General features: G+C 45.6%; 1 protein-coding gene across 2 annotated transcripts in view; it reads right to left on the bottom strand.

The window, feature by feature from the left end:
• Positions 1 to 12631, bottom strand: part of Pacrg (parkin coregulated) — a 353738-nt gene that overhangs the window by 159546 nt on the left and 181561 nt on the right. For both annotated transcript variants that reach the window (XM_048354410.1, XM_048354411.1), the window contains exon 3: positions 6431 to 6602. In XM_048354410.1, coding sequence (XP_048210367.1) covers positions 6431 to 6602 — 172 coding nt within the window. The remainder of the gene's footprint in view (positions 1 to 6430; positions 6603 to 12631) is intronic.

Raw genomic sequence — 12631 nt, 5'->3', positions numbered from 1 at the left:
GTGATGATACTGAGCATTTCCGAGAACCCAAGGAAACTTCTGTGTACTTCACAAAAGAATAATTACGGAGGAAGGCTCCACTCTCTCTCACGAAGCAACGCGCAGAAACTAACAACGGAGGACACTAAATCTCAAGATACTCGGATATTTTGTTGTAGTACTCTGCCTGCCCACCTACCAGCCCCCGCGCCCCCCCCCCCCAGGGCCTGCATAAGCCGGGGAGGGGGGCTCCACCACTGTACCACACTGCAGACCCAGTGATCCGTGTTTAACTCAACAGATCGCAAGGGCAGAGTCAACAACACAAGGGGGAGAGAGAAACCTACTGCATTCAGGAGTAAAATGCCGTAAATCATACAATTAAATAAAACAGAAAACACAAGTGATTTAAAACTGGCCCCCACAAAATACAGAAATCTGTGACTGGCAGTAACTAGAAGGGATAAGTATCTATGTGTATCTATGTTTGGGTGTGTACACACACACACACACACACACACACACACACACGTACGTTCCACTCTTATAGATGAGGCAATGGTGTCCAAGAGAGTAAAACAACTCTATCAGGTCAAATGGCAAATGAGTGGTGCAGACAGGGTGCCAACCTGGGCACCTGATGCTCTCTCTCTCTCTCTCTCTCTCTCTCTCTCTCTCTCTATCTATCTATCTATCTCTTTCCATTCTGGGGCTTGAACTCAGGGCTGGCATTCCGGCTCAGCTTGCTTGCTCAAGGCTAGTGGTCTACCACTTAAGCCATGTCTTCAGTCAGGCATTTCTTTCTGCTAGTTAAATGACTACTGTCCCAGGGACTTTTCTGCCCAGTATGGCTTCAAACTGTGATCCTCCTGGTCTCAGCCTCCTGAGCAGCTAGAATTAGAGACTCCTATGCCCGTATCCAGTATGCTATCTTATTTAATTAATAAAGAATAGAGAAATTCTTAAATACCAGCAAAGGGAAAATTTATTTTTATTGAAAGAGAAAAAGGATATAAGGCAGAAAGACGAAATTTAAAAAAAAATAAAACATCTTTCAAAAACAAACACAAGACCCAGAAATCTATAATAAATATTCATAGAGAGAAGAGAATAAACACATCCTAGTCATAAAAGAACAAATAGAAATTAAGAGGGACAGTCAGAAAACTGACAAGTTATAATAAAAATAGAATATTCAATTAAAGTTTTGGAAGATAAAGTCCAGGAAATACTATGGGCAGTAGGACCAAGAAATGGAAAATGAGAACAAAAAGATAACTTACAGAGTTGTCCCTTGAGGTATGGTATATCCCAAACTAATTACAGAAGAGAAGTAAGAGAAAACAGACAGACGTCTTTAGAGAACTAATAGATGACCAGTAGCTAGTGCTGAAAGACACATAACTCTTACTACAAATTTCTCAAATTAAGGGATAAAAGCCAACCATATCAAAACATCTCAACAAGAAACGGCATTCCACCTATGAAAATGACCTCAACAACCTTCAGGATCCAGGAGACACAGACCACAGGTAAATGACTACACATTCAAACTTCACCCTGATTTTCTAAACATAAGAGCTTGGGAGACAACCGAGATGAGATCTCAACATTCTGCCGAAGTGATTTTCTTTTCAGATTTTCACGTGTTGCTCTTTCCTGTATGTCTCTGGTGAAGTTCAAACAGCTTGTCTTTCCCACCACCCCCCCCATTTTAACCTACCCAGTTACATTTACTATACATATTGGTGCCCACTGCCCCAGTTCCATCTCCTCTCCTCTCCTCTCCTCTCCTCTCCTCTCCTCTCCTCTCCTCTCCTCTCCTCTCCTCTCCTCTCCTCTCCTCTCCTCTCCTCTCCTCTCCTCTCCTCTCTTCTCCTCTCCTCCCCTCCCCCTGCCTTCCCCCCTCCCCTCCCGTCCCCTCTCTTCAGTCCAGCCTCAAGTTCCCTTGTTCCAGGCTCGCTCGCGTATGTGATGTATGCTGACTATAACTGCCCTGCTTCCCCTCTTCGCTCACCCACCCACTCCTGCAAGGACCTGCACCCTGACCAACTACATTTCCACTTCTTAGTATTCTTTTTTTGTCCAAGTGTAAGTTAATTGATCGAAGGATCTTTACCGTGGTATCTTATATCCGTACTGTAGTCATATTGGCCATACACACACACATGCATGATCTGTTATGTACGAAATCGATTTTCAGTATAGCCAAGTGACTGATCAAGCTTGATGGAGAATGCAAGGATAATAAAGCATACTTTTCACGTACTTTAAGGAATCACTGTAAGACGTGCATTATTGAAAGTGATGAGGAAAATGAGATGGGTGGTTAAGGAAAAAATTGTCAAAGAGGAGTAGAATAACCCCCAACAGGAGGTCCAGTTGGAGCAGGACAGGGAGTGTGGGCGGAACCACCGTCTCCGGAAAGGGAAGTCACTTTGGTTGGTTGTCTGATACAGTGAGCTTCTGGAAAATACCGGTCTTTTAATACAACCTGAAATATTTGGGGAAAAGCTATGAAGTACATAAAACTCAAGCAAGATGAAAGACATTCCTGATGCCATGGGAAATAAGTTGTATAAGAAAAGGGGACTCTTGTAGACTTTTTGTGAACAGCATTAGTGTGATCACAGTAGTGTGACAATGGCCTTTGGATTGAGTAGAAATCATTATGTGGCCCATATTAAAAAGGTGGGGGGGGGCGGGGGGAGGACAAGGCAAGTTTGTAAAGAGAGCTGAATTGTTACAGTGCCAGGTAACAAAGCACTGTCAAACCCAGGCTTTCCTGTGTGTTGACAGGAAAACCGCGAGAAAGTCTACTCTTCCTACAGAGATGGAAAATATCTGTATAAATAGATTATTATTTCTTAAACGTGATCACCTGGCTTTAAGTACACAGAGTGCCACAATGATTAAATTGTTATTTGTGAATATCTTATCAATATAAATACTATTTACTTGAAATCTCCTTAAATTCTACTTTACTAAAAACAATATAACTACTCCTGCCTTTAAACAGTTGATTCAAATATAACTTTTATTTTTTAAATACCTAAGTAATACTTTGTATAATGAATAGGAATTTAAATTAGGTTTATATTTTGTGGCTTAAGAACCAGTATGAAAGTTAATTTTTGTAAGTTGATACAGTTGACTTCACATTCTTCATCTCAATTTGTGCTTCAGGTTCTTAGCATCTCGTTGCTGTCTATGTAAATTCTGTCCACATAACAGAGATTTTTAAAAGCTATTTTTATCTTTTCCATTCACTCTGAATGTTTGGAACCTGGATTTTCTAAAACCTCATTATCACAAAATTATTGTGGCATGTCATAGTTTCCTCCCTCCCGTCCTTCCCTCCTTTCATTCCTTTTTTCAGTGATACTGGGGCTTGAATTCCAGGGTGTCACGCTTGCTGGGCAAGGTCTCCACTACTTGAACCACAACCTCAGTCACTGGGTTTTGAAACTCTTCCGTCAACTACTTAATTGGGGTCAGGTGACTTCTGTGCGTACTCGCTCGTGCTCTGAGATCCTGACTGTGGGCTTCTCGCGACTGTGGGCTTCTCGCGACTGTGGGCTTCTCGCATTGGGCCTGGAAGCAGAGTAACTCGAGGAGAAGGAAAGGGCAGGCAGGGTGAGAAGGCAGTCGTGTTACAAAGTAACATCAGGGGCGTGGAAGGAGCATATGCTACTTTGACCATTTAAAATCTTGAGATCTTTCCCTCTTTTTCTTTTTAGGACAAGGTCTCAGTGTGGTGTCCAGGCTGGTCTTAAGCTCATGAGCTCGCGTGATCCATCCGCATCAGCCTCCTGAGTTACTGGGACTATAATGGGGTACACCCTCGTCAGCTGGCAGACTTGGGGTCTTGCGACGGAGCAGCAGGAAACAGACAGTTGTATTTTTACCCTTCCTTTTTGAAACATTTGAGCCACCAAATGTGTTCTTTTCTCAGCCCAGGACTATTTTGTTACAGTTTGTTGACATCAATCCCAGGATCTAGAGAAAAATGGGCTGATCTCGGCTCTCTCCTCCCCTCAAGCTGATCTTCTTTATGCTGCCTTTGCAGAGATTAATTAGAACTGCTAGCTGGTGCTGGGGAGGTTAAAATTTGCCCCTGGATAAAGTAAATATTATTCTGATAATATTATTTGAAAATCAGGTCCACAGAGCTGATATACGTACATCAACTTGTGTCTAAATCAGTTAGTCTCATGCAGAATTCCATCTGAGAGATGTAGTTTGTGCACACAAAATCTCCCGTGGCATATTGGAACCATGCATGGTCTGACATAGCGAACCAGCGTTTCTCCCCTAGAAAAGTTTGGCTTTTAGTGACATAGAGAAATGAAGAAGAGAAACACAGAGTTCACGTCAGGATCTGTGTACAGGAAAAGCCCAGGCAGACAAAGCAATGAGATCCAAGCAAGATAAACTGTCCTGAATGCTGGAGCCAGAAATGACCAGATCCCTATGTAATTTTCCCTGAGAAATCAGGTTTACTGAGTTCTTGATAATGTTTTCTCTCCTCAGCACAGGACTGCTAACGTGTGTACTGTCAATTTTCTCCTTATAACACAGCATTTCTCCCGTCACTCATTTATGTGATTCAACAAAATTCAAATACAGATTGAACAAAATTCAAAGCCACTTCACCTTGGCTTGCCACTTGCTAATTTCGTGTGTTTTAATTCTAAACAATAGAACCTACATATGGGTAGCCCCTTTCTCTTTGGGTCAGTGTCTTGGGGGGGGGGCCGGAGGGGCGTCTCATGAGACGTGAGCAAGCCTAACCGCAAGTGTTTATTTTAGAGAGGGACGGAGCGCTGGCCATCACTGCTATTCTGGTGGGTACGGAGGAAAAGGACACGCAGTTCCCGGGGAGAACATTCTGGCCTTTTTTCTGTTTATCAATGAAACAAGCACTTGGTCTTTTCGAAAGGTATTGTTTCACTAGAATCCAGCCTCTCCAGAGGAGAAGGCACACTTGGAAACGGCCTCTAGGCGTTCTGCTCGGTCTCCTTGAGGACCTTTGAAGGCTGCCCTCGGCCCGGCTGGCACCCGGGGCAGAGGCCGCTGCCGGGTGGGGGGCTTCCTGTGAGGAGACCTCTGCTTCCCGGGCCCCATACTTTCCAAATCAGGTAGGTGGCCCTTGGTTTGCTCTGCTGCTCCCCGTCCTGGTGGGAAAGACCATGGGAGTTACCACTGATGTGGGGGTCCCCAAGATAGGAAGACGAGTTCCCAAGCCGCCAGAGCGACGGCAAGGGCAGAGGCCGAATCTGCTTAAGCCAAAGCATCGTTAGAATCCTAAGGACGCCCCCGGAATCGGTGCGGGGAGAGCACGAGACGGGCAAGGACCCGGTTCTGAACTCACGGGTTCTCATTTTGGTCAAACCTGGTGAACAGAGACACACCTGAGACAGTGGGGTAGGGCTCCCCGATCCTGGGCACGTGGGGGGGAGGGGGTGGCCACCCCGTCAATCCTGGGGTACACGGAGTGGAGGAGGCAGATTGGGGAAGAATCAAGGCTCGGGCGTCCTTTGGAAGCCGTGGCGAGGCTGGACTCAGAGCAGGAGGAGGAAATGCCCAGCAGGCTGGAGGAAAGCTGGGGACTTCGTACCCAGGGTGTCCAGACACACGGAACCCTGCTCCTAATCAGCAGCGACCACAGGAAGCACAGCCGCGTCCTGTGGGAGACGCTGGAGGCGCTGGCCTCCGAGCATCAAGCCAGAAGGTGAGTGGCCAGGTGAGGAACCAGGCCGGCGTGTGGGCCAAGGCAAATCAACGAGGCCCGGGCTCACCTGGTCCTTCCAGGCCCATCTCCCCCCGGCATGGAGCGGATGGCAGGCAGGTGGGTGGGGACAGCCCGGGAGGCTCACAGGAGCCTCAGAGAGGCTGGGCAAGGGGCTTCTTGACACATAGCTAGGGCCCCGGTGCCCGGGCACGGTGCGTAGAAGGCAGTGACTGCTCATGTCACAGCCGGATAAAGCGAGGGGCCCCATTACCCCAGCGACTGTCGCCACCACAGCCTAACGGAACTGCACAATTTCCTTTCCTGACAAATCCATCTTCTCTCCCGTCCGGATGTCTTGCCTTAAAATGAATCCTACAACGTCAATGACAGTCAGCAAAATTGCATTTCTACTGTAACCGAGAGTTAGGGGTGCTGTGCAGAGCTCCCTCAGGGGTGAGAGGCGATGCCCACCTCCAAGGTCACATGGCTTCCCGTCGGGGGGGGGGGGGGGGGGAGGGCCGCCTGCAGTGTCGCTCCTTCCGGGAATGGGACAGATTTTCAGAGATTTGGGTTGTCTGCTTTCATAAGGCAATTTATAAAAATTCCCACGAAACCCGGGGATGGCCTCAGTCTGTTGTGTTTTATTGCTTAATTAGCAAGTTGTCAAGAAGCGGCCCGGCCCACACTGAGCGATGCTTTTTTCACCTGTTCACTTACTTTTTATCGGGATAATGAGCTGTGGAATGACAGGTAGGATCTTGTTCCCCCCGTGTTCCAGCATGTCGTGGATTCCTTGCCGAGCAAAGAACTCATAGGGAAATGTCATTTCACACAGCCCATCAAAAAACAGAGGCAGATAATGGTGGTAATCCAGCTTCTCAATTTCTACCTGGAAGTAGAGAGAGAAGAAATGCTAGGTGAAAACAGCCACCGGGCCCCGCCCCGCCCGACCAGCTCCGAGCTCTGCCCCGCGTGGGGTGGGGGTGGGGCAGCTGCGCGTCATTAGGCCTCCAGTGTCGTGGCAAAGGGGGTGAAATGGTTGACCTTTAGATCTCAGTCATTTGAGTCTTATGCACATAGAACCTACTTTGGGGACATAGTAATATATATATATATATATATATATATATATATATATATACATATATTTACTATTTGGTACACATGTGATATTAGAAAGGAGTCAAGAAGTCTGTAATCAGCATGCTGAGAAACAGACATCCCAGAATAAAGTGGCAGGACTGAGGATGTGGGCACTAAGCCAAAATGAGCCACAGAACCCACCTTTCTGTACCTGAACTATACAGTGGGAAGGCCTGGATTCTTTCAGACCTGATCAATAAGACAGCGAGGGGCACACGTGACTCCCTAGGCTGTGCATGGCAAGCGTGGTGTTGGGGCCATCAAGAAATAAAAAGGGGGGGGGAGACAAAAAGTGAGCTGAACCTGAATGGGCCCCTCACACCCAGATCTGCCCCTGGCCCGCTTGTTCTAGGAACCAGAGGGGCGTGTGTCTTTCTCTCCTCACACCCGTGGCATCTACAATGCCCGGAGACCCGGCCCCGGCCCTCTGCGGTACCTGCCAGCGCTGCCAGGGAATGGGACTGAGTTAGAGCTGAGAAAATAGAGGGTGGCTCGGCGGTGCTACGCTGGCCGGGCCGCCCCGGGGAGGGGAGGTCCAGGCTGACCTGCCGGCAGCACGCGGCAGAGAGAACGGAGCCCTCCCTCCGGCTCAGCCAGACGATAGCACCCGCAAGCACAGGAGAGGGGATCTGGGGCTCACACCCCCCTCCCCGGCTCCCTTCCAGTGACCACCTTCCGCTTAAGTGGGGAGCCCACCCAGACCTGCGAGACACTCCCCCATCACACTATGGGGGGGCTTCTAGGACCTCTGGCTCCCCCCTCAGCGTCCTGGAGTCTCCAAGTACCCAGCTGCTGGCCCACGGTGAGTGACTGAAAACAGACCACCCTCGGCTGCTCTGAGACGAACTAAATGGAGTGTCCCCCCTCCCGCCCCCTGCAGGGCAGGAGACCTATCAGCAATGTGCTCATGAACGCATGCACCTGCACACGGCGGGGGGGTGGGGGCAGACACCAGGAGCCGGGAAAGACTTCATATCCATGTACTTTCTGGAACTGGGGCTTGGAATGATGAACCCCCAACTGGTAGTGCCTACAGACACCTCAGAGGTACTTTGTATTCCTCGTAAATGTGTGCAATTTACCTGGCTCAGCCAGAGGATAAGGGATAGCTGCTTAATATTAATTTTCTCAAGAATTTGTGTCCACCTCAAGATGTTTAAGAACATTATCTTCGATACTTTGAAATATTTATTGCTCCATCATTCAGCTACTAATGGTACAATGTTATCTGTGATTTTACCTTGTAATCTTAGTTCATCATGAAAGTGCCATGAGTACTGTATTTTTTACTTAGGTCTTGGATGTGTTTTGCTCATTCTCTCTTTCAGTCCCTTGTTGCACTTTCCCACGTGTCCCCTGTCATTGTCAAATCATTACATTTGGTGCTTCCATCTGATGGAAGAGTCTGTATTTTCATGTTCGTTTGCTATGTTCGCTTTTATAGCTGCTCTTATTTTAACTTCTGTGTCATCCTACAGGCTCTGGTTGGTGCTGTTCATTTACTGTTGACTTTCTATTTTGCAGTTTTGCTGGGTAGATTGTGGTGTTTTCTTTTAACTTTGGGTTTCTTTCTTTTCTTTTTTTTTGCAATGACTTTTACCATAAGACAACTATTGAAATGTCCTACTGTGGCTATCCCTCAGCTTTCTCTAGCATTCTCAAACATAGTTATCTTACTCAGACAAGGTGAGAATTTCCTAATCAGATGACTGACGTGCGATTTTATCTTGAGATGTTTCTATGCAAGGCTGGGTGCCGTCCTCGTTCCTCCTCTCTCCCCCATGCACTCGGCCCCTCAGCCTGGCATGGTTCCCGGTAAAGCCCCAGTTCCCCTTAAAGCCTGGCCTGCCCTCATCTTGCTGTGAGCTCTCTCTTGCTGCCTTCTCCACTTGCACAGCACTCTGCAGACTCTGGGCCTCCCTCCTCAGCCCTTAGGGGCTTTCCTTGAATGGCCGTGTTTAATCAGCTCAGGACATCGTAACTAAAAGCTTAGAACACAGGTGTCTATTTCCTGACAGGTCTGAGGCAGGGAAGCCTGAGACGGGACGCTGCTAGTGTTTGTATGGGTTGAGGCTGCTTGCCCTGGCTTGTGGACAGCTAGCTGCCTTCTACTGTGCCCTCAGATGCTTTGCTGCATGTGCGGGTAGAAGCTCAGATGGCTCTCGGCCTTCTTCAGACTCCAGTTCTTAAGCCCTAGCTTAGCCTTTACTGCCTCTGCGTAAGCTCATCTCCGGAAGGCGTCAGCACAGGGAAACTGAGAGGTCAATGGTCCTTGGCAGGCCTTTCTCTTTCCTCCGGCTCTCTCCATCTCCCTCAAGTCCTTTCTCTACACTTCCCATAACCACCTCAGCCCTTTGTCCTTTGTCTTTGTAGCCCTTGTCCCCAGTTCATTACACTTCTCAAGCTCTATTCAAGGAGTGTGTCACTGTGTCCAAGGGTGTTCGGCTCGGGAGAGGTGAGTGAGGGATTTTAATTCTGACCTTTGCATCGTTCCTCTCTGAGATTTGTGCTCAGCAGGCATGGGCTCTCACATCAACCAGCACCCAAGGGGAATATAGGAGCTTCTGTAAATTCATATACTCTGCAAATTTACATAGGCCTCAAATAAAGTGCTTTTCTTATGCTCCTGTTGGCATTGCAGTGTCTATTCACAACCCAGAATATTTTAATGGAAAATCAAGATGGTCTTCTGGAAATGTACATTCCTCAATGTGGTAGGAATCACTGGGGATTTTAATTGGCTTTCTGTGTCTACTTGTAAACTCTTAAAAGGAAAAGTTTTGGCATCTTGTAGCATCACAAAACATATCACAATATGTACATATTGGCAGTAACAACAAGAAAGTTTCATTTTAAAAGTCTAAATTTTGGTTTTGAGAGTAATCTAAGATTAAAGTTTGAAAAAGAAATAAATGAGGAGATGCCTTCTTTATGTGTGTAGACATCCATCATACTACAATGACTGTTCCTACATTTCTACAGGACTTCTAAGTCGCTGACCACTTGGGTTCCTTTAGACTTACAAAAAAGAAATAGTCATTCTTAGGGCTTATTTAGTAATAAATGTTTTCTAGTCATTTAAATTTGTTGCTCTTCAGGTAGTTTAGTGGTAAATACTATATATTTCTTAAGTATTACTACAAAAGTAGTAGCTTTAAAACTGGGTAATCTTTCCCAAAGTTTATAAAATCTAATATCAAGAGAAAACTGAGACATAGGATGAAAGGAAATACCAGATAAAATTACACAGAGATAACTGATTAATGACTACCTTGATATTCAACATGAAGTATTTTCATGGACAAAATCCTTAAAAATAATTATATTCTATAGCTCTTTAAAGACCATAGGGCCTCTAAGTCCATCTTTAAATCTTTCAGTGACCTTTGGCCAAAAGCAATAACACTCTAACTTGATTTAGTCTAAGAAGCATACTATTTTACCCCATAACAGATGTGTAAGGTAGTAATGCTATACCAAAAGGTCAGAAACACAATGAGGTTAATAAGTGCATTAAAAATTCTAACCAGGGATTGACTCTTATACTTTCTATATCATTACATCAATTAGTGAATGAAATACCATTGAAAGTATCTGCTACTATGAGTGCTATAGTAATTATTCCAGAGGATACTGTTTGGAATCATAAACTAACCTGAAAAAGTATAATCTATTAATACATTATGTATTCACATGGCATTTCTAAAATAAAGTTTCAAGAGTGATTTTTAAACCCCTGGCCCAGATGTTGAGTTATTTCGAGTTGACTAAGGAATTTTGTAGGCATTTAGTATTATCAGCATGTGACATGTGTGATGTTTCACACATAGATAGATTAGTTCTACATGTGTCACAGACGCAATAGGAAAAAAACTGAAAACAATTTAGGTCATTTGATATTTTCAGTACATTGAAGATACAACTTGAACAGGAGAAAATGAGATTATTTTTGGATTCTGAAAATATGGCTTTTTTATTTAGCATGAAAAAAATATTATTATAAAAAAAGAAGTAGACTGTGGTCAAGGCTGATGTGAATCCATAAACCCGGACCAAGTGTGAACACAGCAAACCGTGCGAAAGGAAAAGCTGGGCTCAGGAGCTTCAGGGACATAGAGACGCGCTGCGGTCCAGCCACCGGCTGAGCCGGTGGGAGCCCAGGGGCCCAGGGGGCCTCCGGATGACCTGGCGTGAGCTCAGGGAAACCCAGCAGTGGCCGAAGTAACAGGTCCACCTGACACCTGCACAGGGCCGGCTTGAGGGTGGGGGGCGCAGGTGGTCTCTTCCTACTTCTTTGATAAAGCAGAAGGACAATGGCACATTCTCCAAGAAATTAAAATCCAGCTAGACTAAAACCAAGAAATAAAGTTTCAGATGATGAAGAAGAAATTGCTGGAATCCAAATGAAAGTATATTCCGGGAGATGGAACGGCTATGCAGAAAATGCAGCCTTCGCCACAGACGCGCTCACCACGAAGGCCTGGCAGCCGCGGCGGTCGTAGGGTGACAGCTAGGGTGGACAGATAGGAGTCGCAGAGGGCGCCCTGGGGGCCTGGCTCACACAGCCAGGACTCAGATGTGCAGATGGAGGGACCCCAACAGAAGAGAAGGCCACGTCCCCCCGAGCTGGTCTCCCGCGTCCCCGGGGCCGCGGAGCAGAGGACAGAGTGAAAGGAAGTGGTATCTGAGGAAACCATGGTCAAGAACCTTCCACAGCTGAAGAAAGACACAGTCTGTACACTGAATGGGAAGCTCCAGACATCTTCCAGAAAAAGCACTGAACTTCAAAGACAAGGAAAAGTTTTAAAAGCAACTTAGAAACAAAAGACGGATTACATCGGAAGGATCAACATTAGATCGACGTTAATATTTTTTAGACTTCTTTCATGAGTTTTAATCCTTTTAAAGATTAAGATAATTCAATTGACTTTATCTCTCATTAATTAATTAACAAGAAATAATCCAAGAGACAGGGTAAAATTCTTTAGCTGTTTAGAAGAACAAAAACTATTCAGCTACAATGCAACTCAGTGAAACTACTGCTCAAAAATAAAGACAAATTAAATGCCATTGACCCACCCTGAAAGCTATTTTCCTATGCTACAGATCATTCTTACCAAAGGATAAAGTTTGTGTAAGCGTAGGTGGAACTAAAGAAGAGAAGTGAGATGCAAGAGACAAATAGTTGAGCAGCTGGCTGTGTGTGTGTGTGTGTGGTGTGTGTGTGTGTGTGTGTGTATGTGTGGTGTGTGTACATATATATGTAAGCCTCTGTTGAAAGATAAACTGTCAAAAAGGAAAACTGCACTTTAGTTATGTATTGGTTTAGAAGGGGCACACTAAAACTGACAAAGAAAGGTGGGAAGTAAAGGTATAGTAGAAAGAAATGGTAAGCATGATGCAGAATAAACTCCTGGGGGAGGAAATGCTTTAGTAAAGCATGTGTATATTTTCAATTTTGACAGTTTTGCCAACCGGTACTTCATTGAGTTGCTACCGACTACATTCCCATCAACAAAAAACATGTGTGCCTGTTTTCCCATTGTTTATCCAGAGAGAATGCAGTGAAAGTGTGATTCTTAACACTATTCTAGGTAATACCGTGTTGCCTTACCTTACACTGCTGCTACTGTGAACATAATCACCCTTTAAGTGTATTTCTGAAAGCTATTTGTACAGCCGTTTCTGTGAATTGTATTTCCACATCCTTTGCCATTTTCTTCTTTGGAAGCAATGGCTTTCTTTTTGTTTCCTCCTCTCTTAGTATAATTCTTT

This window comes from Perognathus longimembris, chromosome 9, assembly GCF_023159225.1.
Source record: "Perognathus longimembris pacificus isolate PPM17 chromosome 9, ASM2315922v1, whole genome shotgun sequence".
Lineage (NCBI taxonomy): Eukaryota > Metazoa > Chordata > Mammalia > Rodentia > Heteromyidae > Perognathus > Perognathus longimembris.
Note: the sequence above shows the minus strand (reverse complement) of the source record. Positions and strands in the feature narration are given on the sequence as shown.